General features: G+C 42.5%; 1 protein-coding gene across 3 annotated transcripts in view; it reads left to right on the top strand.

The window, feature by feature from the left end:
- The window catches only part of AP2B1 (adaptor related protein complex 2 subunit beta 1), an 88,669-nt gene that overhangs the window by 24,173 nt on the left and 39,216 nt on the right, over positions 1–25,280 (top strand). For all 3 annotated transcript variants that reach the window (XM_058164453.1, XM_058164454.1, XM_058164455.1), the window contains 9 exons: positions 2,445–2,635; positions 6,771–6,992; positions 7,522–7,642; positions 8,214–8,309; positions 13,185–13,300; positions 13,949–14,114; positions 15,595–15,693; positions 18,633–18,892; positions 22,035–22,227. In XM_058164453.1, the coding sequence (XP_058020436.1) occupies positions 2,445–2,635; positions 6,771–6,992; positions 7,522–7,642; positions 8,214–8,309; positions 13,185–13,300; positions 13,949–14,114; positions 15,595–15,693; positions 18,633–18,892; positions 22,035–22,227 (1,464 nt within the window). The remainder of the gene's footprint in view (positions 1–2,444; positions 2,636–6,770; positions 6,993–7,521; positions 7,643–8,213; positions 8,310–13,184; positions 13,301–13,948; positions 14,115–15,594; positions 15,694–18,632; positions 18,893–22,034; positions 22,228–25,280) is intronic.

Here is a 25,280-nt window from a genome sequence, read left to right as displayed (position 1 = left end):
GATTATATCAGTAGATAGAATGTGAATTGTTTATTTCTGTATTATAAAACTATTAAGGAAATGAGATGTATCATACCACCGTACAGGGTAAGGGAAAGGAGCCTATTAAGAGTGTCGGCTGACATAACAGTGGGGGAGGAGTGATTAACGACTGAGTGTTATCAGCGCGGGTTTTTCTAACAGACACTGCATTCCTAAGATGACTGACATCTAGAGACCTGTGGAAGAAGATTACCACGAGGGGCCGAGAAGGAGCTGGCATTGGACCAGATCAGCTTGACCTCCTGGAGGAGGAGGGACAATTGGGGGGATATGATATGTTAGCCATATTTTGTCTCAGATCCAACTTAGCTAAGCTGCTATCAAGACTGTAAATAGTAAAAGTACTTTTCTTCATTCCACATGAAGTCAAGGTGAATTCTTTCCTAATTATAGTCGGAGGTAGCCTGACACAGGGACTAGTGTCCACATAGCATAATACTGTGCCCAGACAGTCTAAGCTAGTGACAGGGATCTGGGATGTTTGTTTGGGGTTAAGAGGGATATCAATGGGATATAATCTTGCCTACTTTCTAAGTCCCTGTTTACATAAGTTCTTTGTTGGCATGCAGTTCTTGCATTGTTGATCTTTGCCTACACAGTGTCAGAAATCTAGAAAAGGGGAATGTATCCTTTCACTGTGTGCCCAGAGATTGTAGATCACCATCTTTTTACACCTCTAAATGGCATCGAGGGAGGGTTTAGGCAAGACCCAAAGAGTTGAACCTGCCTGAGTCTTTCCCAGCAGGCAGATTTGCACATAATGGTATATTCCTTTTCACTCAAGCAGCACATCCCTAATGTTCCACTCCTCCCAATATGCTTTTATTCTGAACGTGGGAAGGGGGCAGCTTTGGAAAGACCCCTGTGGTTCTGCCTCTTTCATCTTCCCAGCCACTGTGAAAGCCAGCTGTGATTTTCCATTCTCAGAACTTTTTTCTCCAATAACTGGCATTCAAAGTGTTGAAATCCATTTTTCTCCCTCTTTTCTTCTACTATAAAAGAAAAACAGGCTATTTTTTTAAAAAAAACTTGAATTTTAAAAATTATTTTATATAATACTGTATAGCATAGGGACAGGAATTAATTACATTAAGCATAGTGCCCCGCTTTTGAGGCCTAGTAATAAAATCACTGCACCCCAGAGTCAATGTATTTAAATACTTGATCATACTTCCCCTTTCATAGATTCATATTTGATGCCCTTTTTCTGGAAAGACATCCCTTATTTTACTTTCCTCTTTTAAAATTGCATTGCTGTGAATTTTGAGCCCGTGTAGGAGAATTCTCATTGTTGGTCAGTACATTCAGATAGTATGGTAGATAAGGATCTGTTGTGATCAGATAGGTTGAACTTTTCGGAGCAGTGTTTCTCAACCTTAGCCACTTGAAGCTGTATGGACTTCAACTCTCAGAATTCCCCAGCCACCCAGAAAAAGAGGCTTCTTGGGTTGAAGAAAAACATTGAACCAGAAACTTAACTTTGGAGCCTTTCCATTCATCCAGAGTCTAGTCCTTGAATATCTTAAACAACTGACTGTTTCTGGTATACATAAATGATCCACTTTAGCTGTATAACTTTTAAGTTTAATTATCTTTTTATTTTAATTTGATTGATTTTTTGCACTTTTAAACTTTTATTATATTGTTAAGGTGCCCAGAGTCATTGTATGAGTGAGGTGGGCGGCAGTGAAATCCAATAAATAATAATAAATTATGATTTGGTTTAGTACGTTATGTGAATCTGATTACCGTATTGTAGTTTATATGCCATGATTTATGACAGTGCAGTGTGCGAATCCCATTAGTTATATGTTCTTTAATCATGATTCAAAATGCCAAATATAGACACAGTGGCATGCGTAATCTCAGAGGAACCATTGTCTTTGTGCATGTAATAGAAAAATGGGGTGATATCTCCCAGGAAGATCCTTCTGGCTTAATTTTTTTTATATATACCCCGGTGTTATGGATAAATATCAATTTTATATTACAGATTGTTTTATGTATTTATTTTTTATTGATTGAAGGGATTTTGTAAACAGCAGCCCATGCGGAGAAGTAGTATATAAATATGTGTACAGTAAGTATTATGTATTTTTTTTTATTGGTTGAATATAGAACTGAGATTTTGTAACTCCTGTCAGTCCATATGGAAAAGTAATATATGAATATTTAAAAATGTGGCTGAATTGATCCATTGATCAGAAATTCTATTTCAACCAGTTAATCTGATTTTTTTAAAAAGGAAGTGGGATTTAGCCCAATTTAATCATTTCAAAAAAAATCTCAATCCGCCCTTCCGACTGACTCCAGAAGTTTGTGGAAGGTTTTTCAAAACTTCAAAACTTCTGCTCTGCTGCTGAGTATCCATCTTTTTTTCCTTTTCTTTCTCTTTTTGCCAGGTTGTGGCCAATGCTGTTGCTGCCTTGTCTGAAATCAGCGAATCTCACCCCAATAGCAATCTGCTAGATCTAAACCCTCAGAACATCAACAAGCTACTCACTGCTTTAAATGAATGCACGGAGTGGGGGCAGATATTCATCCTAGACTGCCTTTCCAACTACAACCCAAAGGATGACCGTGAAGCTCAAAGGTAGGCTGATCTGTGACTACTTCTTCTTCTTCTTGTGCCATATCCATCATCGGACATCGGCGATCATGTTGGCGATCCTACTTTTATCAGCAGCCACACGAAAAAGCGCTGTTGAGTTTTGTCCAAACCTTAGATTTTGAAGCCATGATATTCTTCTTCTTCTGCCTGGACCTCATTTGCCTTCAGTCTTTCCTTGGAGGATTAAGTGAAGTATGCCATATTTTTCCAGGTGGCATCACAGGTCCGAAATATTCCAACTTTTGCTTTTTAATGGTTTTGATGATTTCCCTTGGCTTTCCCAGGCGGCTTATCACCTCCTCATTTCTGATTTTGTCAGCCCATCTTATACGTAACAGCCATCTGTAAATCCACATTTCAAATGCTTCTAGTCTCTTCTGTTAGAGACCAACTCTCCACTCCATACAGCAGGATAGAAAAGATGTAGCATCTGACAAGCCTGATTTTCAGTCTTAGGCTTCTATCGTGACTGCAGAAGACCTTTTTCATTTTGAAGAATGCTGTTCGAGCTTTCTCTATCCTTGTCTTTACTTCAGTGGTCATGTCCCAGATCTGTGACGGCCCTACTTGAATGGGAATTCTTCTTTCCTTTTACTGAGAGCTTGATAAAGTTCTGTGATTTCTCCACTGTGGCAGATTGTCTAATGCCTTCTGACCAATGGAAGACCCTCCCTGTAGGTTAATACCCAGTTCCTGGCCGGGTTCACAGATCACTCTAAGTTAACCCTGGCTTATTTAATGTTTGTTTAACTTGGTTATACAACCGACTGCCGAAGTGTCTTGGTCACCAGTCATAAAGAACAAATGTAAAATGGAGACATTTAACAAAGTAATTAAAAAGCAAGTAAAAAAACAAATAAAATCAGCAAGTATAATAAAGGATTAGATTTGCAGTTAAAACTGGTTTATGACTGATTTGTCACAGCCATGGGATCATGATTTGTGCCATTTTTGCCATTTTCCAGAAAAAAAACCCCACCCATTGGATATGCTGGATCTACGATTCGGTTTAGAACTGCATTGACTTCCTTTATGATTGTTGTAAAAATGATCATAAAATTAAGTTCAGCCTGTAATGCCTCAACTTATGACTGCAGCAATTTACAACCAAAATGCCATGCTCCATTGTGGCCATGATGCAAGGACTCTCCTAGAGAACCATTGCAAAGCCATGTGTCCTATTCCCAAATCTATCTGATGATTCAGAGGGATATTATGTTTAATGGTATCTAAAATCACTGAGAAATCAAGAATAGGTCACCCTGTACCCTAACATACCCATAGCAAACAAAACTCTGAAGCAGATAGTTTCCTCAAAGTATAAATTGATTGGATATGTCATATTGGCATGGGCTGGTGAAAACCGACTCTGACTATTCCTGTGGTTTTCATCTAATTAAAAGTAAAAGTTTTTCAGTTTTTCAAAATAATCAGTCACATGGTCCAATCAGGATACTGTCCAGTTGCTAGGTGACTCCAGTCCCCTCCTTCCAAGCACCTCCAGGAATGTCCTTGGTTCCCACGAGAAAGTATTTTGTTTTGACTACAAATCACAAGTATCTATTCCCCCTCCAAAATTGCCTTCAGTAAAGAAGCTACCATATTGTCAGTCACCAACTTATTGTTGGTGGCTTATTATTAGCTTTTTATGACAGTGAATTCTCAGATCAGGATACTTGCTGGTTTTCATCTTCTCAGACCTTCTTTACCTCTGTCAGTATAAAAATTGCTTACAGTACAATTAAATCCAAGGTAGACAGTTATTAACGTTAGTTATTCTTCAATAACTCTTTGAGGTATATACAATTTGAGAATAGTGGCATGTTCAAGAAGAAGACTTGCATTATTTTTATGTACTGTATATATCTGTGATGGCGAATTTATGGCATGTGTGCCACAAGTGGCACGCATAGCCATATCAGTGGGCACGCGAGCTCAGCTCTGGCAGTGGGTGGGGAAGGCCCATTTTTCTCTCTCACCTGGTTCCAAAGCCTCTCTATGAGTCTGGGGAGGGCAAAAACGGCCTCCCCCCCGGAGGTCCTCCAGAGGCCTCTCTAGGAGTCTCTGGAGTCTGGGGACAGGAAAAAAGGTCACTTCCTGTCCAACTGGAAGTTGGGAAACGGGCCATTTCTGGCCTCTGGAGGGCCTCTTGGGGGGCTGGGGAATGTTGTTTTAGCCCTCCCCAAACTCATAGAGAGGCTCTGGAGCCAGATGAGAGAGAAAAACGGGCCTACCGGGCTAGGAGCGGGGGGGTTGTGGGGGCGGGGCACATAGAATTATGGGTGTGGGAACACGCATGCGTGATCCCCCCACCCCCACCCCTGGAACACGATGGCAAAAGGTTAGTCATCACTGGTATATATTATAGCAGTGATGGCTAACCTTTTTGCTGTCATGTGCCAAAAGTGCGCATGCACCCATAATACAATGCGCATGCAATCCCCCCGCTGCATGCCCCACCCCCTGTGCATGCATGCACATCCACCCCAGCATTCCCCCGCCACCCCTCTGCATGCGTAGCAGAGACCCAAAAATCAGCTGGCCGGCAGGAGGCACAGGTGCATGTACAGTGGAGCTGAGCTGAGGCGACGGCTCGCGTGTTGGCGGAGAGGGCTCTGGATGCCACTTATGGCACATGTGCCATAGGTTTGCCATCACGGCATTATAGCATTGTAGAACACTCTATTTTTTCCCCAGAACATTAACTCTGTGAAATAGGTTGTGTTGGGGCAAAGCAACTGGCCTCAAGTTGTCCAGGAAGCTTCTGTGACTAGGGCTACATTCTCATTAAAACCAGATATTGAGAAACCCCAGTGTTGATATTAAACCAGTAACAGAGTTGGCAGGCAGACCTTCAAAAGTTTCTTTGGGTATTATCCAAAGGTAGGTTTCTGTAACTGGAGCAGGAGGGGTGTGATTTCCCCTTTCCACTTCCCACTCTTAAAATCTGCTCTGCAGACTTCTCAGATCTTACAGAGCAGATTTTGAAGGGGTGTAGGAAGACTGCGATGTGAAGCAGATGTCAGATGATACAGTCTTCTTTCTGCCATCCCATGAACTGAGAACTGGCAACCGTATTATCCCAATAGGTGGCAATATCTGGGCTCTCTTATCTAGCATTCAAAGCTAAGCAGTGTCAGGCCCAATTAGTACCTTGATCTGAGGTTACCAGGGGCTCCCAGGAGTGTAGCAACAGAGATTGTGAAGTTGAGACACTGTCTTGGAAATAGCAGAGGGCTACTTCTGTACTGTCGGCAAGAAAACTGTTCAGGCATCTCCATGTCATGAGGAGTCAAGCTTGACTTGAAGGACTTAATTTTGGCCTCTGAGCTTGTTTTCCAAGGGCCAGATAATGACAACGATTGTGACACTTTGGTTGGTTGCCTTTAGTGAAACTTTCTTCCCGCTTTAGTGCTGATTCTCAGGGCACTTTAGGAGAACGGTAAAATGTCTCTTTTTGAGCTATTGTTTAATGGCTGAGAATAAGCAAACATAGGAAATCAATCTGCAACTGGTTAATCCAGGTACTTCAGATTACATCTGAGCCAGTTTTATTTCCAGATGTTGGGAGCTATCAGCAGTGAATTAGTTATCTCCCAATATGCGCTGCTTGTCTGCTTCTCTATTAGGACCTAAGACAATCAACAGAAAATATTGTAATCAAGACTCTCAAGGATCTATCATATTTTTTGGAGTATAAGACACACTTTTTTCCCCTAAAAGAGGGTGGAAATATTGATGCGTCTTATACACCGAATACAGCCATTTTTGGCCTCCCAAAGCCCTGCCCCGCTCGTCCCATTTTTGCGAAAAATGGGCCCATTTTTCACAAAAACGGGGTGTGCAAAGGGTTTGGGAGGCCTGCAGAGTGTTCCTGGGGCTGGGGAGAGCAAAAACCATTTTTTTCTTACCTCTTCGAAATCTTGGTGTGTCTTCTAGTCTGAAAAATACGGTACTTAATGGGATATTTGATTCCACACAGGAAGTCTTTCAAAAAAAACCCCACTCTGTTGCTGGCTAATTTGAAGTTATCGAAATGTGTCTCTCCAGCCTAGCCAGGGTCTTCCAGGAGGAAAGCTAAGGCTGTTCTCTTATTCTTCTTTCTCTTCTTTGGCAGCATATGCGAACGGGTGACGCCTCGCCTCTCTCATGCCAACTCCGCGGTTGTGCTTTCGGCTGTCAAAGTGCTGATGAAGTTCCTAGAGCTCCTTCCCAAGGATTCCGATTATTACAACATGTTGCTGAAGAAACTGGCCCCTCCACTGGTCACTTTGCTGTCTGGCGAGCCTGAAGTCCAGTATGTTGCTTTGAGGAACATCAACTTGATTGTGCAGAAAAGGTCAGGAGCAAGGAAGGATGGATGTTGTTTCAAAGATTCTGATTGAATAACTGCATATAAAACAGTTTTGTTTTTCCAACCTGAATGGATCCTGGCGTTCTGCAACTTCAGGGATATGTTAATGCAGTGTTATTTAATGGCACAAATCGGCTAACAAAGAGTGCACTCCTAATAAATAATTTGAAATGCCGTTAAAGAGGGAATCAGACAAATTTGGAGCATTATTATTATTCTATTTGCAGACGACTTAATACAGCTTTTCTCACCTGCCAGATTTCCTGGTAGGTTGGATTATATCTTCCATCATTCCCAGACGGTACAGTGTCTTTGCTAACTAGGATAATATAATGCAACATATTCAGAGGTACAAGTAGCTGATGGGAAGCTGACTTGAGTTGCTTTCAGATCTCCTGTTAGGCGGCATGGCAGTTCTTTAACTGGAAAACAAATGCAAATCTGCCTTTTGTCAGGAATGAACAAGAGTGCAGCTTGGCAATCATTTTAGCATGCATGCTCATTCCTTTCCCAGGCCTGAAATCCTGAAGCAGGAGATCAAGGTGTTTTTTGTGAAATACAACGACCCCATCTATGTGAAACTGGAGAAACTCGATATCATGATTCGCTTAGCATCCCAGGCCAACATTGCTCAGGTCAGTCTGGGACCCAATGGGTTTCATTTCACATTTGTCTAGAAAATGACTTTACTATTGCTTTGCTATTAGTTTTGCAGTTACTTGTAATCTCTGAGCCCCTAGCTTAGTGCCTCGGAGTGACATTGTGACAAATAACAGGTTTCTTGACTATATCCTGCTCCCTGCCTTCCTTAATTCTTTCCTCTGACAAGTCTGTATGTTGCATGACTTGAACCCAACCTAAACATTCTTAGACAATAGTAAGGGTATGGCTACAGCCCACAGCTTGGTTGGCCTTCTGATAAATTGATCTGTGGGTATGGCCATTCTTACACTGGGAATTCTTTGGTGAGAATGCCCAGTACTTGGTCCCAGTATTCCAAATCTGCTCACTGGCTTAAAATGATTACAATCTCCTGCTGTAATACATTTGCAATGTGTTTGTATTTCTTTGTAACAGGAGCTTTAGAAATTTCCCTTTTATTGGATCATATCAGTGGCAGCAAGCCAATAGGGGACAAGGGCAACAAGAAATAGTACTTCACTCAGATTTGATCTGAGTTGTTATTTTTTAATGTATTTCCAACAGGTTTTAGCAGAACTGAAGGAGTATGCCACAGAAGTGGATGTGGACTTCGTACGCAAAGCCGTCCGTGCCATTGGACGATGTGCCATCAAAGTTGAAGTGAGAAGCTTTTTTCTTCCCTGGTTTTGCTTTTGTGTTTTAATTGCTACAGCCGGCTGAACTTCAGTTCAGGAGATGAACTGTAAGGGTTATTCTTTGAAAACAAATAATGTTAAAAACAAAGTTTACATCATCTATGAGGCCCAGATATAGAATAGGGTAGAGTAGAGTAGAGTAGAGTAGAGTAGAGTAGAGTAGAGTAGAGTAGAGTATTTATTTTTTATTTATTTGCATTTATATCCCGCCCTTCTCCGAAGACTCAGGGCGGCTTACACTATGTCAGGCAATAGTCTTCATCCATTTGTATATTATATACAAAGTCAACTTATTGCCCCCCCAACAATCTGGGTCCTCATTTTACCTACCTTATAAAGGATGGAAGGCTGAGTCAACCTTGGACCTGGTGTGACTAGAACCTGCAGTAATTGCAGGCAGCTGTGTTTTAATAATAGAATAGAATAGAATAGAATAGAATAGAATAGAATAGAATAGAATAGAATTGAATTGAATTGAATTGAATTGAATTGAATTGAATTGAATTGAATTGAATTGAATTTTTTATTGGCCAAGTGTGATTGGACACACAAGGAATTTGTTTCTCAGTGTCCACGCTCTCAGTGTACATAAAAAATGTATGTTCATCAAGAATCATAACGTACAACGCTTAATGATAGTCATAGGGTACAAATAATCAGGAAACAATATCAATATAAATCGTAAGGATACAAGCAACAAAGTTACAGTCATACAGTCATAAGTGGAAGGAGATGGGTGATGAGAATGATCAGAAGATTAATAGTAGTGCAGACTTAGTAAATAGTTTGACAATGTTGAGGGAGTTGTTTGTTCAGCAGAGTGATGGCATTGTGGAAAAAAACTGTTCTTGTGTCTAGTTGTTCTGGTGTGCAGTGCTGTATAGCGTGGTTTTGAAGATAGGAGTTGAAAAAGTTTATGTCCAGGATGCGAGGGGTCTGTAAATATTTTCACGGCCCTCTTCTTGATTCGTGCAGTATACAGGTCCTCAATGGAAGACAGGTTGGTAGCAATTATTTTTTCTGCAGTTCTAATTATCCTCTGAAGTCTGTGTCTGTCTTGTTGGGTTGCAGAACCAAACCAGACAGTTACAGAGGTGCAGATGACAGACTCAATAATTCCTCTGTAGAACTTGATCAGCAGCTCCTTGGGCAGTTTGAGCTTTCTGAGCTGGTGCAGAAAGAACATTCTTTGTTGTGCTTTTTTGATGTTAGCTGTCCATTTTAGATCTTACGATATGGTAGAACCTAGAAATTTGAAGGTCTCTACTTTTGATACTGTGTTGTCTAGTATTGTAAGAGGTGAAAGTATGGAAGGATTTCTCCTAAAGTCCACCACCATTTCTACAGTTTTGAGTGTGTTCAGTTCCAGATTGTTCTGGTCACACCATGAGGCTAGTTGTTCAACCTCCCATCTGTATGTGGATTCATCATTGTCTGGAATGAGACCTGCTTGGGTCATCACAGGCACCCCCGACACAAATTATGTTGAGCTGGCCAAGCCTACCCCAGCCATGGTAACCCCAGCCCTGTGAGGTCAAACACAACCCTGATGTGGCCCTCAGTGAAATCGAGTTTGACACCCTTGATTTAGTGCATGGCAAAAATGTTAAAAAGCAAATCATGATTACATTCCCAAGGAGCAAATATGAAACCATTTACTGTATTCATAAATTTAAAAGTAAGACTGTCTATATCAGGGCTCTCCAAACTTGGCAACTTTAAGACTTGTGGACTCCAACTGTTGTGTCATCTGCGAACTTCAGAAGTTTAACAGATGGATTGTTAGAGATGCAGTCATTGGTACACAGAGAGAAGAGAAATGGGGAGAGCACACAGCCTTGGGGGGGGGGGCTGTGCTAATTGTACAGGTATCTGATGTAGATCACTTGGTGTGACACACAAGCACCGCAGTCAATTCTGGTGGATTCATGATGTCAGGTGTTGGAAGATAAGGTCAAAAACAGGAAATGAGGTAGCTGCAATTGTGGGATCAAATCTCTGCCCCTTTTCACATGCTTTGAGGTTGTTGCTTTTTCCTTGGTCACACCTCCTTGTGGGGCACCCCTGCACCAAAAATATGGATGGGAAATAGAGTATCTGAGTGTAGTAAATTCTTTTTCTTACTCATCCTGAAAGAGAACAAAGAGAGCATTTTGATCTTCACTTCACACTAAAAAACATATACGTCAGCTTTCAGTCCTTTGGGAAATACTGTCTTTTGTTGTTCTCTCTGCTCTCAGGGCCCTTGATTTAGACAACACCGTTCAGTCAGCGGGGAACTGTTATAATTTAAAATGCATTTATCTCTGGAACAGACTGACCTCCTCTACCACGACCAACCCCCCCCCCAACTCCCTAGCTGTTTTTCTAACAGTAAACATTATTTGAAGTTTGTTGAGCTTAACCGGCAAAGGAGCCAATACTGGGAAATGCTTTCTCTTAGAAAAAGGGCAAATATTTGGGGGTGAATCAGGAAGATATCATGTTCAGTTAGTTCAGCTGATAGCAATTTCAAAAGGATTACTATTTAGATGACGAATTTCTAGTTTCTAAGACAAATAAGGGAATGCCTGGCTTTTCCGTGGGAAATGGGTGCTCTGCTATTAGGCTATGCAGGTAGTTCCTGACTTACAACCACAGTTGAGCCCAATATGGCTGTTGCTAAACGAGACAGTTCTTAAGTGAGTTTTGTCCCATGTTACAACCTTTTTGCCACAGTTATGAAGTGTATCATAAAGTCATTGAGCAAATCTGGCTTCCTCCATTGACTTTGCTTGCTGAAAGTTTGCCAGAAGTACATGCCAGTTGCCCAGTGGTTGGATTTTGATTACATGAATGTGATCACAGTCATAATAATTCACCTTTCCTATGTCCTCATAACTTTGAAAAGTCACTAAATTAATGGTTGTAAATTGAGGGCTAAGCTGTAGGGTTTTTTTTTCTTAGACATGGAAACTCACCTAAACATTGTAGCATTCAAAATAAAGGAAATACTTTATTTGCCATCAGGCTGTAGATGGTCTGATTAGTGTTAGATAATTGGTTGAGACAGGCAGGGCTTCCCTGGGGTCTGTTTATCAGAGATGCTGATGATTAGTTCTCACTGCATTTCCGAAGGCAGTGATTCGTGTTGGACAGACTCTTGTATCAACAATGGTTTCTACTAAACCGGAATATTGAGATGTATGACAACCATGGGAAAAATGGCTGTCAGGAAAAGTTGATTTAGAATGGAATAGAATAACAGAGTTGGAAGGGACCTTGGAGGTCTTCTAGTCCAACCCCCTGCCCAGGCAGAAAACCCTACACCATTTCAGACAAATGGCTATCCAACATTTTCTTAAAAATTTCCAGTGTTGGAGCATTCACAACTTCTGCAGGCAAGTTGTTCCATTTATTAATTGTTCTAACTATCAGGAAATTTCTCCTTAGTTCTAAGTTGCTTCTTTCCTTGATCAGTTTCCACCCATTGCTTCTTGTTCTACCCTCAGGTTCTTTGGAGAACAGCCCGACTCCCTCTTCTTTGTGGCAGCCCCTGAGATATTGGAACACTGCTATCATGTCTCCCCTAGTCCTATTAAACTAGACATACCCAGTTCCTGCAACTGTTCTTCATATATTTAGTTAGTAAGGCTCTCAATGTGTATAATGTATGTGTATAGTGTATATGTATAGTGACAGGTGAGGAAAGGTAGTCCTCTCTGTCCATAAGATTGGAAAGAGGCACGGCACAAAGATGCACAGTCATTCGTTCATAGACTGATAATGTGCCTAAGTCAATTTCCATAATTTTAAAAAAATATGAATAGTGTTAGCAGCAAAAGTATTTCAAGTATAGTATGCAATCTCCATTAGTCAAATATAGACCGAAATATCTCATTTCATGCCACAATTTGCCATCCAAGGATAATTTCTTGTGAATGGGTAGAACGTGACCTCTGCTTTCTGATTTCTAAAAAGGGAGGTTTTTCTTGTAGTGATGTGTTTTTAAGCCAGGAAATCACAAGGATTGTCTGATGGCTGCTGCCGTTGTGGAAGAATCAGCCAACTCTGTATCGTTGCTCAGGGGATGCTCAAGTTTAGGATTCCTACACTCTTCCAAAGCAGACAGAGTGACATATTGTGGAACAATGCCCTCTGAGCGCTTATCGGGGAAACCCCAGAGATTTTCTGTATGCAGCTCCATCATGTATTGACTATATAGACCAGAGGTCTCCAATCTTGACAACTTTAAGACTTGTGGACTTCAACCCCCAGAATGCTTCACCCAGCTTTGCTGGCTGAGGTATTCTGGGAGTTGAAGTCCACAAGTCTTAAAGTTTCCAAGGTTGGAGACCCCTGATATAGACAGTCTTACTTTTAAATTTATGAATATAGTAAATGGTTTCATATTTGCTCCTTGAGAATGTAATCATGATGTGCTTTTTAACATTTTTGCCATGCACTAAATCAGGGGTGTCAAATTCGATTTCACTGAGGGCCACATCAGGGTTGTGTTTGACCTCACGGGGCCAGGATGAGCATGGCTGGGGTGGGTGTGTCAGGGACGCCTGTGATGGCCCAAGCCCTCTGCCAGTGAAATGGACTTTCGAGCTCCGTTTTTGCCTACAACGGCCTCCTGCAACCCTCTGCCAGCAAAAAGAGAGCTCAGGAGGGCCACGCTTGAGATTGACACCCCTGCATTAAATAAATAAGTAAGTAAGTAAGTAAGTCTAAACAGGGAATGAATGTGATACATGTAGGTGAAGTTATAGAATTGCAAGGCATATCCAGGTTAACCGTTATACTCCAGCTGACTTTCTATTTGAAGATGTCTGTTCTGCTTCTCTCCTTTTGACAGCAATCTGCTGAGCGCTGCGTGAGCACACTTCTGGATCTCATCCAGACCAAGGTCAACTATGTGGTGCAGGAAGCCATCGTGGTCATCCGAGACATCTTCCGCAAGTATCCCAATAAGTAAGTACGGCTACCGAATGAAGTGTGCAGAAGCAACCGGGCCGATACTAATTGTGGCTGACCTAAGGGGTGCCCATTTGTATGGCCTTCAGGTGACCTAGTGGAGGAACACCCGAATAAGTAAGGACAGGGTAACTTAATTTGAGAAAAATCAGGTGGCCTTGACTAAAATAGTCAGAATCACGAAGTGGGAATTTAGAATTTGTTTAGTTCAATTCCTGTTCCATTAGAGCGTTTTACATTTGTCTTTTTAGCATCTGAATCACAGAGCTGGTTGTGGTCAACAAAGATAACCAGTTTCCTCTGACATGTACCACTGCTAAAACCTAATCTGTGTTTAATCAACTCATCTCCATGCCTTCATTAACACTAGTAATTGATGACTTGAAATATTAATAATTATTTGAGAACTGGAAAGCAAGCATGGGACATACTGGGACGGGGTGCCTTGCAGAGGCTTGAAGCAGACAAAGGAGGCTATTGATAAACAGAGGGTAGGGGATTATTAAAGTGGGTGTAACAGTTGTTAAAACCAGGATATGAAGACCTTGGAGCAAAAGGAGGGTGAGTGCAAGGTTTGTTTTGGGTGAAAAAAAACCTGAGAGTACAAGAAGGTTTGACAGTAATAACCCTATCATACTATGACAGGTATGAGAGCATCATTGCCACACTTTGTGAAAACCTTGATTCTCTGGATGAGCCAGATGCCCGAGCAGCTATGATCTGGATTGTGGGAGAATATGCAGAAAGAATTGACAATGCAGATGAGCTCTTGGAGAGCTTCCTGGAGGGCTTCCATGACGAAAGCACCCAGGTAATACTGATCTCTCCATATTCCTGTCTTGGTTCTTTTGCAGGAAGAAACGGGGTCCTTGATTTCAGCAGCTTGATTCTGGCCTGTGTTTCTCTTTCCACAAGCTGCTGCTTCTCCACTGTGCTGCTTCTCTACTAAGTGCTCCTTATCCCCTGCTGGTGCAAATTTTTTCCTATTTGCCCTCTGGATATGTCCAAATGTCCCTAATTCCAAGCATCCAGGGAAGAGTTTGCTTTTCATTAACTGTTTTGAGACAGAACTAGGATTTCATCTTTGTGACCACATATCTGGCAAATTCCAAATACATTCATATCTTTGACATAGCTTTGAAATAGCTTTGCAATACAATCAGAATATTATCTCGATAGAGAACGGTCTGCCTTGGTTAATTGTATTTTGACTATCATCCTTTTACTGACTCAGCTTTGTTCCTGCTTCTCAGCAACTGATCAGAACACCTCCCCCCCCCTTTTTTCCATGCCTCAGCATTACTTTCCCCCTGCAAAGTTTTTTGCATTAGTCTGTAACTCGGGTTCCTTTGGGTCTGCCCATCTCTCTTTCTTTTGTGTGGTTATATAGCTTGTTTAGAGCAATATGGCCTAAGTACCAGCTTCTCAGGGGTAAATATGGAAGACTTGTTTTTTTTCCCCAGACTTGCTTAGCGCTACCTGGAGACAGGGGTGAAATGCTCCCAGTTCGGACTGGATCGGGTGATCCGGTAGCGATGGCGCCAGGTGGTTTGGAGAACCGATAGCAAAAGTCCCTGTCCCCCTCATGCCCACCCAATGCCCGGTTGCCTGCTTCCCCACTTGCTGCTTCTTTTAAAAAATGCTTTTAAAAGGTTAAAAAAAAGGCTCTGATGATCACAGCTGAGCTGCCTGATTGTCAGAGCCTTTTTTTTTTTTACTTTTAAAAGCATTTTTTTGCAACCTATTCGGTGGAATAGGTTGTTTAAAAAAATGCTTTTAAAAGTAAAAAAAAAAAGATTGCGCGCCATAGCTGCTCACCACTCCAGTGCTGTTCTGTTTACCCGATGCCTCCTTTTGGCATTTACTGTGCGTGCGCATGCACCTTGCGTTTGGTGCATGGTGCGCACTGCACAATGCATGTGCATGGTGCGCACTGTGTAATGCATGGGCAAGGTGCACACTGTGCAGTGCATGGGCATGGTACACACTGTGTGTGCACAGCCAGCAAACTGGTAGTAAACCACTTCAGATTTCACCACTGCCTGGAAGCATTAGATTGGTTGGTAATTGGGGGAAACAGGATGCTAGGTTAAATTTAGAGCTGATCCCGTAAGGCTTCTTCTCTTTGTTAATTGCAGGAAGAGCTGCATCACACAGATGCTTAACCTTTCTGTCTTTCTTGAAACCTTATATCCCATTGAAGGCAATATTCCCCAAGATCAGCTGGTACTGGAAATGTAATTTGTCCATCAGAAGCCTTCCCCATTTCTTTGTTCTTGCTTTTCCTCCAGGTGCAGCTCACTTTGTTGACTGCCATTGTAAAGCTATTTTTGAAGAAGCCGTCCGAAACACAGGAACTGGTCCAGCAAGTGCTGAGTCTTGCTACCCAGGTAAGGCACAGACCCTGCTCACCTGCACTTCCTACGCTGAAAAGCATTAACATCACTTAGTTATGCTATCAAAAGGTCCTCCCAATGCTTGGTTAGTTATATTGTCTGCAGTAACATTGGAATCATGTAGCATCTTCCCTTTCCATCGGGTTGCTGGTAACATTTGAATAGTATCAACATGGAATGGTCAGGAATGTGTGGCTCGTTTCCATGCCAGTATCTGTACAACACAATCCTTTCAGCAGTTCCAAAAAGGCTCCACGCCCATTTGCACTACTCAGGTGACCCTGAGGACACAGATAAACCTCCAAGTAGCTTCAAGGACGCACTAAAAGAATGCAAATGACCAGCTGTCTGCAAGGAACATAAATCATTCCATTCCCCACCATCCAATCAGAGCTGATTGGAATATGAGGAAAACCATGAGGTGGTTATGGTGATATGTTTGTGGAAGAGAGAACCTGTGGCCCTTCATATGCTGATGAACAATAGTTTCCAGTAGCCCAGCTAAAGGTAAGAAGTGCTGTGAGTCATAATTTAATGACATCCAAGGGAACAGAAACCTCCTATGACTGTTAAACCACATTATAGAAACCATGAGTTTAAAAATGACACTGCTCCAGAACCTATCAGGGAGACCCTAATTTATATGTGAAGAATCCAAAATGGAAAATAGAATATACCTCCACGAGTTTCAGGAACCAACTAAAATGTATCTTCCTTGATAGTATAAAATATACTTCTAAATATTGACATCCTGATTGCTTCTCACTGATAGCTCCTAAAATCACAACCCCAAGGGGGCATCTGTGCGTTTCTGTTATTGGGCATTCATATGATGAATGGTATGATTTTAAAAATCCATCAAAGAGCACAAATCTCCAGAAATAAGCAATGACCAAAACAGAACATGCTGACCAAAACCAACATTTTTGCAATTAAGGTTACATGAGTTGGCATAGCTTGACTGATGAGTCAGGGTATGCTCAGCAAACAAAACTTAACTTTGTGTTCCAGCAGCTTTTTTTATTTGTTTTGTTTAATAACTACCATTTCAGTCCAAGAAGACTCTGTGCCAGTGCCCCATCAAATAGGGGGTAGCCATTTTCACTGTCCTTACAGCTGCTCCCAAAGAGTCTGTAAAGATTAACAGAGTTGGAAGGGACCTTGTAGGTCATCTAGTCCAGCCCTCCACCCCCACCCCCCACCCAAGCAGGAGACCCTATACCATTTCTGACAGATGACAGTCCAGTCTCTTCTTGAAAACTTCCAGTGATGAAGCTCTCACAACTTCTGAAGGCAAGCTGTTCCATTGGTAGATTGTTCTCACTGTCAGAAAATTTCTCCAACCTCCTTCAACGAGAGGTTGAATCTCTCGTTCAGTTTCCATCCATTATTCTTTGTCTGGCCTTCAGGTGCTTTGGAAAATACCTTGACCCCCTCCACTCTGTGGCAGCCCCTCAAATATTGGAAAACTGCTATCATGTCTCTCCTGGTCCTAGTCTGGTCCTAGACTAGCCATGCCCAGTTCGTGCAACTGTTTGTTCATTGTATGTTTTAGCCTCCAGTCCCCTAATCATCTTGGTTGCTCTTCTTTGCACTCTTTCTAGAGTCTCAACATCCTTTTTATAGCGTGACCAAAACTGAACGCAGTATTCTAGATGTGGTCTTATTATAGAATAGCATTAGTACCTCACTTGATCTTAATTGTATCCCTCTGTTACTGCAATTTAGGATTGCATTGGCTTTTTTGGCTGCCACTGCACACTGTTGGCTCATATTTAATTGGTTGCCCACTAAGACTCCAAAATCTCTCTCACAGTTACTGCTATTAAGCCTGGTTTCACCCTGTCTATATGTGTATCTTTGGTTTTTCTTACCTAACTGTAAGACTTTACTTTTCACTACACTGAATTTTATTTTGTTAGATAGAGCCCAGTGTTCAAGTCTGTCAAGATCCATCTGGATCTTGAAGCCGATCATCTTTCTTGTTTTTTCCTTTCCAGAACATTAAATAAAATCTACAGTTTCTGTGCTCCCACAGTGTGGAGCAGGAATCTGTCAACTTCTCATCCCTATTTGAATCATACAACAGAATGACAAGGAAGGAGCTGGAACTGGCTCCCTTTATACCACTTCTACATCTCCATTCTTGTGCTAACTGTTAACATTGCAACTAACCATGCCCCTGCACTTAATCCATTTAAACACAATTGTGCAAACAAAACCGTAAAGGGTACTGAACTCCTGATACCATTGTTGAAATTTTTAAAATGTTACATTTTTTAAAGAACTCTAAGCCTGCTAAAAAGTAACTTTTAAATGTTTATTTAGAAGTGAAAAGAGGCTTACAAAATGTTCTTTAAACCAGGGGTCTCCAACCTTGGCAACTTGAAGACTTGTGGACTCCAACTCCCAGAATTCCTCAGCCAGCTTTGCTTTGCTGGCTGAGGAATTCTGGCAGTTGGAGTCCACAAGTCTTCAAGTTGCCAAGGTTGGAGACCCCTGGTTTAAACTCCAAGGGTTTCAAATAGTTTCAAGCTAAAGAACTTGCAAGGTTTTTTGTTTTTTGTTTTTTTTAAATGCCAGAATCTTTGATCAAGCTTTAGTGATTAAAAACTGGCTGCATTTGAGTAAACTTTTTTTCTTTAGTTTCTCATGGACCCTGTGTCCCACGGAGCACATATATAAACTTTTACAGACAGGGCTTTTTATCACTGAAAAGTCCCATTCTGGAGTGCCCAGTCTTGTGTAATCTTATTAAGCCTCAGGTATGTGAGGAACATTTCTGATTTTTCTGTAGAGAATATTAAATGTTCCAAAGGCTTACTTTTGACCTTAGATTCCTGTGCATTCTTTCCCCCTTCACCCTCAGTATTCCTCTGTCAAAGGTTGTTCCAAATTGGTATCCATTAACAGACAACCTTTTTCTGCCTCAGGATTCTGATAACCCAGATCTACGGGACCGTGGCTACATTTACTGGCGACTCCTCTCCACAGACCCTGTCACTGCCAAGGAGGTGGTTTTGTCAGAGAAACCCCTGATCTCTGAAGAGACCGATTTGATCGAGCCCACTCTGCTGGATGAGCTCATTTGCCACATTGGTTCATTGGCATCAGTGTATCACAAACCACCCAATGCCTTTGTGGAAGGCAGCCATGGAATCCACCGCAAACACCTGCCTATCCATCACGGAAGGTAAGAGAGAGGTAGAATGACTTTGTGCCTTATTTGCTTTTAAAAAGTCCATATATCGAGCTATTACCTTGTCCTGATGCCCTTACAATTTTTTGCGGCCGGTTTGTCATAACAAAATTTAAAACAAACTCACCATTCATATGAACATGGAAAAAAATACAGGTAGTCCTCTACTTATAACCACAATTGAGCCCAACATGTCTGTTGCTAAGTAAATCAGTTGATGAGAATTTTGCCCCATTTTACGCTTTCTTGTCACAGTTGTTAAATGAATCATTGCAGTTATCCCAAAGATGCTGTTCTGTTTCCCTTCCCTCCATTGAAACAGTTAGCTCGCGCCAATTCATTACTTTGTCCAAGACAAAAAACCAGGAAGTTCCGCCTCCTATTTATAGTCTCTGCAGATGTCACTGCATGACAATTATGACTTGGCTTTGTCCCAACTCTTCCGCTGCTGCGCACGGCGATCACGTCTACGTAACCTTGTATCACTCCAAAACTGTTCTTGGGGCGTTGCCAAATCAGAAGGAGGCTCCATGGAATCAGGCTGTGCCGGCCCCTCCTCCTCCCTTTGAGTGGGTGCCAGGGAGGGAAAGGGCTCAAGAGAAGCAGGGCTGGCCAGGTCTTCTCCCTCACTTTCTGAATCATCCGAGTCCAGGAGTCTGGGTCCAGGAACCTGGGTCACAACAGATGCTTTTTCAGGAGGCAACTGGACGTTCTTGTTTTTTCTTTTGAAGACATTTTGCTTCTCATCCGAGAAGCTTCTTCAGCTCTGACAGGATAGTGGGGAATGGAAGGATTTATATTCCTTGCAGACAGCTGGTAATTTGCATCCTTTTGGCGGGTCATTGAAGCACTTGGAGGTTTATCTGTGTCCTCAGGGTCACCTGAGTGGTGCTCCTGGTTCCTGTAGTCTGCAATTTTTTTCCCTCTGGAAATCCATTCCTACTCCCACAGCATTCAAAGGGTGTTCATCCCAAATTGTATAGCTAAAAATCTGTAGAGCAGGGGTGTCCAAAGTTTTTTTGGTGAGGGCCAAATACAGAAAAATAAGCAAAGGCCCGGGCCACACCATTGAACCGGGGGGGGAGGGGAGGGCTAATTTTTTTTCGTACCAGTTCTGTGGGCGTGGCTTATTTTGGGGTGTGGCTGAGGAACTCTGGGAATTGAAGTCCACAAGTCTTAAAGAGACCAAGTTTGGACACCCCTGATCTTGGCTTTTGTTTTGTATTTGGTATGAACTTGAAACTCCCTTCATTATTCCCTGCCCAAAGGGTGGAGGCGCGAGGAGCCTCGCCAGGCGGCCCGAGGAAGGCGAGGGTAGAACTGCTGGGGTCGGGCACGGCCAGCAGCCTCTTTCCCGCTCGCCGCCTCCTCTGCCCCCTCCCTTCATTATTCCCCGCCCATGGGGAGGAGCCGCGAGCCTCGCAGCGAACCACCGGGCAAGTACCGGGAGGCGGCCGAAAAGGGCCATATTCAATTATACTTTCAGAATTTGCTGCAGGCCAATAAAAACTGACCTGCGGGCCGTAGTTTGGACACCCCTGCTGTAGAGATTTAGTCATCCAGGTTATGGCTTTTCCCAAGGGAAGTGTCTTCAAGAGGAAAAACAAAAAAGTCCCATTGCCTCCTGAAAAAGCACCTTTGGGACAACCATAATCTGGATGACTGGGAATCTCTACAGGCTTTTAGCAATCACTGCAGTTGTTAACTTAGTAGCATGGCTGTTAAGTGAATCTGGCTTCCCCATTGACTTTGACTACACAAGCCCAGCTACCTCTAATCCCTCCTCCCTATCCAGCGGTGCATTTCAGATTATGTTACTACTGGCTTGCCCTGCACACACGCACCCGGTTCGCGCACGCCTTTCGCACATGCACCCAGCCTTCTGTGCATGCGCCCGGCCTCAAAAACGTGCCTAAATAGGATGGCATAGAGGCGCGGTGAGTAATTTCCGCTACCGGTTCATGTGAACGGGTCTGAACCGGCTGAATACCACCTCTCCCTCTCCCTTGCTCCAGCGTGGCAGCACTAAAGCTCCAAGATGGCTTCGGCCAGGTCAGCTTTAGGGTTGACAATCTTATCTTTTTTGCAACGGTTGTTAAGCAAACTGAGGGTTTACTGTGGGTGCAGTTTTGCTAAAAAGCAAACGTTAATGTTGATTTTTGGCAAAACTGTCATAAAACATGGTCCTGTGACTTGCAGGATACCTCAAACAGTAGTAAATGCAGAGCATCCGAAATGCAGCCACATGACCCAGCAGTGCGTGGGGGGAGGGGGAGAGCGACTGTCGGAAATTTGAATCCAGGTTGTAAGTACCCCCAGGTAGGGCCATCAGAACTTCAAACAATTGCTAAGCGACTGGTCCTAAGTTGAGGAGTATCTGTAATTTATTCATTGAATCTGTATGCTGCCCATCTCGCCCTACAAAGCAGCTCTGGGCAGCTTTGCCAGAAAAATGTGAGAATTTGCCTGGACAGGTTGGCTGAATCAGGGCTGAGGAACTTGTGATCCAGAACAGGGGTCTCCAACCTTGGTCCCTTTAAGACTTGTGGACTTCAACTCCCAGAGCTTTGCTGGCTGAGGAACTCTGGGAGTTGAAGTCCACAAGTTTTAAAGGGACCAAGGTTGGAGACCCCTGATCCAGAAGAGAATGTTGTCCTCCAATTCCTAATGGCCTAAGTAATGGTGAGGAAACCTGGGAGTTGTAGTTTAGCAACACCTGGGAGCTCACAAGTTTCCCCTGCTTGCCTTGGGTGAATGTTCTTCCCAAGCTATTTGGCAGGTTATTAATTCCACAGCTGCCCCTGTTCTTTCACAGTGACCAAATGGCCTTGTTTAAAATTTTCAGTCTTTTATTTTGATATTGGAGTTTATTTGCCCAGGGTTTTGTTCTGTGTTTCAACAGCTCTGTATATTGGGTAGATATTTATGGAATTCAACTTCTAAAGAAATAACAGTTGTTTGCCGTCAAATTATTTTACAGTTCACACCCCTCTTGCAAGGGTTATTTTTACAAGAATACTTGCACTGCAAAGTCTGTCTAGAACAGCTTGCATGAGAAAGTCTTTTGTGTTGCTCTCTTCTTTGACAGTGAAACCAAGTAACTCTTTTTTTCTCCCCCCTCCCCCAACACCTTCAGTACTGATGCCGGCGACAGCCCTGTGGGAACCATGAGTGCTACAAACCTGGAGCAACCTCAGGTGATTCCATCCCAAGGAGATCTCTTGGGTGACCTCTTGAACCTTGACCTGGGGCCTCCGGTGAATGTTCCCCAAGTGTCTTCCATGCAGATGGGTGCTGTGGACCTTCTAGGAGGTGGACTTGATAGCCTGGTGAGTAACATTCTTAATGATGTGTATGTGTGTGAGTATGAATGAATGAGTGAGTGAGTGATTGAATGAATAAATGAGTTGTTTAGCTCTATAGTATCAAAAACCTAGGCTGCTGGCAATCTTCTTTTCTTTTATGTTAAAGAATTGCTGGGATCTTGGATCCAAGTAGCTACCACTTGGAGGAGGCGAAGATGTTTGTCTTCTTCCTGCTCCTTTTCAGCTTTGCAGATTGCAAGTTATTAAGTTTACTGCCTCCTTTACTTGTTTATTTGGGGTATTGCTGGGTGGCTTTGTTGATTTGTTTGTTTGTTTGTTCGTTTATATCCCGCTTTTACTATCTTCACAAATATACAGAGAAGGTAACGGAAAAATTAAGCGACATTGTGGAAAATGTTGGTAGTGCATTTTTAAGAGATTCGTGGTCTTATCCCAGCAGAAACAAGGAGCATGGCTGTGTTGTGTTTGTGTTTCTTGCTAGATACTAGCAGAGAAAAAAATGCTCCTCGTTTTTAGCATTAAGTACATATTTCTTACAATATCTAGCATCACCCTTGGCAACTTTGGTTCATTGTGTCAGTGCCTTATAATAATGAATTGTAACAGAGGCTGTTATTTTGCGCAACAGCAGGGAAGAGCAGGCACGGGATCCATAAGAACAAAGCTAGGACACAGTATAGACCCATTATGTGAAACCATATCATGAGTTGTTTATTGTGCATTAGTTCGTGGGTGAACCAGTTTTAAGGAAGAGACCATAGTTTATGAACCAAAATTGATCAATTAGCCCGTAATGCTAAGTTTGGAACAAAAATCTGACAGTCCTACCATAACTGCCTTTTCCTTTTGTAACATTGCTCAGCTTTGCTTTTAGCAATATATGGTTTGTTGCTATTGGTATATTGGACAGTGATGGTTGAGTGACCCTAGAAACCATTACTGTGGAGGGAGACTCTGGATGTGACATATAATATATATTTTTTTGTAATTTTTGAACCTCCATTAGCTTTTGCATATATTAGAATCTTCTATAAAATGTTTTAACTATAATAACTGTGGTAAGTAAATGGATTTACCATGCTAATTCTAAAAAGTGACAATTTGTCAGTATGGATGGATGGAGGACAGAGGGACGGACAGACAGACAGATACCGTAGGTCAGGGGTGTCAAACTCCATTTCATTGAGGGCCGCATCAGGATTTTGCTTGACCTTGGGTGTCCAGGTGGACATGGCTGGGTGGGTGTGGCCAACTTGACATCACTCGTGTCGGAGCCGCCTATGGCAGCCCGAGCACTCTGCTAGCGAAAACTGACTCCCAAGCTCTGTTTTCAGCCACAACGGCCTCCTGCAACCCTCTGCCAGCAAAAACGGAACTCAGGAGGGCTGTGTGCAGCCCTCCGGAACATTGTTTTTGCTGGAGAGGCACCGTGGGCTGGTCCATCACTGTTTCCAGGGCAGTCCTACAGGCCAGATCTAAACACCCCGTGGGCTGGATCTGGGCCACAGGCCTTGAGTTTGACACCCCTGCCATAGGTAGTTAGGTACAACGATAGGTTGATCAATTAGACAGATAGATACTGTAGATAGATAGATAGATAGATAGATAGATAGATAGATAGATAGATAGATAGATAGATAGATAGATAGATAGATAGATAATATGAGTCAGTTGTCAAGCATCCAAATGTAAATCATGTGACCATGGCATGCTGCAACAGTGTGAAAAATGGTCTTAAGTCACTACTTTCATTGCTGTTGTAACTTTGAACGGTCACTAAACAAACTGTTGTACGTCGAGGACTACCTGTATAGTTAAACCTACTATCCTATCAGTTAGCTGTGGCCTGGATGCCAGATGGGTGATTTGTGTTTCTCAGAATTGGACAAATAACCTAATGACTTTCAATTCCCAACCCTCCTCTCCATTGCAACAAGTGATAATTAACCCGCTTCTACCATTGCTAGGCAGCCACAGCTAGTTTATGCATCTCCAAACTTTTTTTTTTGCAAAGCCCTAGGAATTTATTTGCATGTTTAGCACAATATGATATTTCCAGCAAGCTGATATCTATTACCTAGTTTTATGAACTGGGACCTTCTTGTAGAGGTGTAGCAGTTCACATTGATGTTGGGATCCCCACATTTAGCAAGCAAGCTTCAGTCTCGTGTCCACTGCATCGATATAGAATTGCCTATGCGCTGTCCAGATGCTTGTCTCGCATTCTGCAGCAAAGTATTTCTGGGTAACCTTTAGCTCTCTGATAAAATCCAGCTGTTTCTTAGAAAGTGAATTAAGGCTTCTCAAACAGCTTCCAACTGCTTGGAGGCCCCCATGCTCCTGAGATGCTTAAGACTTTGAACACAACCTCAGGGGTACCTGACGTTTGGCTTCTCAATGACAGGACTTACATGCTTCACGTATTATTGTAAGATGCTGGCAACCCCATGGCAAAGATTGGCTCACTTTGATGTGGGTTTTCGATGGAAACCAGGTCCATAGGTTTTTAGCAGATTTCTGGAATTCAGCCTTATAACATGGAAAGAATCTGTTCTTGTCAAATGAACTCTCAGAGTAGCAGAGCCTCAACCTCAGCGATTCTTGAGGTGGCAGCCGAATCAAAAAATGTCAAGTGAAAGAGCAAAGGAAGAGGAATGCTAGGCGGAGTTTGTAACTTCGTTATTTGTCAAGATATCTGCAGTCTTCCTGATGTCCTATCTGGAAGCTGCCACTGTGAGGATTTTTGAGCCTGTGTTCTTTCATCGCTGACAAAAACTCAATTTTGCATGCGGTCTCAAACGCCTCAGATAGCAGATTGAAAGTTCTTCTATAATTTGCCTGTATGTACCAGGACAAGCATTTCTATTCCAGCCTGAATTCTCGAGGTGGTAGTTTTCATATTTGGGCTATATAATTGGTTTTCTTCAGGAGAGAGATACAGTTAGACGGGTTTCTACTTGCAGTTTGAAATGGGTAAAATCCTAATCAAAGCTGGCCAGCGTGTCTGGCTTTTGTGAGAAGGAGGTGTCTCAGCAACTAGAAGTAGCTTAAGGACA

Source organism: Ahaetulla prasina, chromosome 1 (assembly GCF_028640845.1).
Source record: "Ahaetulla prasina isolate Xishuangbanna chromosome 1, ASM2864084v1, whole genome shotgun sequence".
Taxonomy (NCBI): domain Eukaryota; kingdom Metazoa; phylum Chordata; class Lepidosauria; order Squamata; family Colubridae; genus Ahaetulla; species Ahaetulla prasina.
The sequence above is the reverse complement of the archived record's forward strand: the minus strand, read 5'-3'. Positions and strand labels throughout refer to the sequence as shown.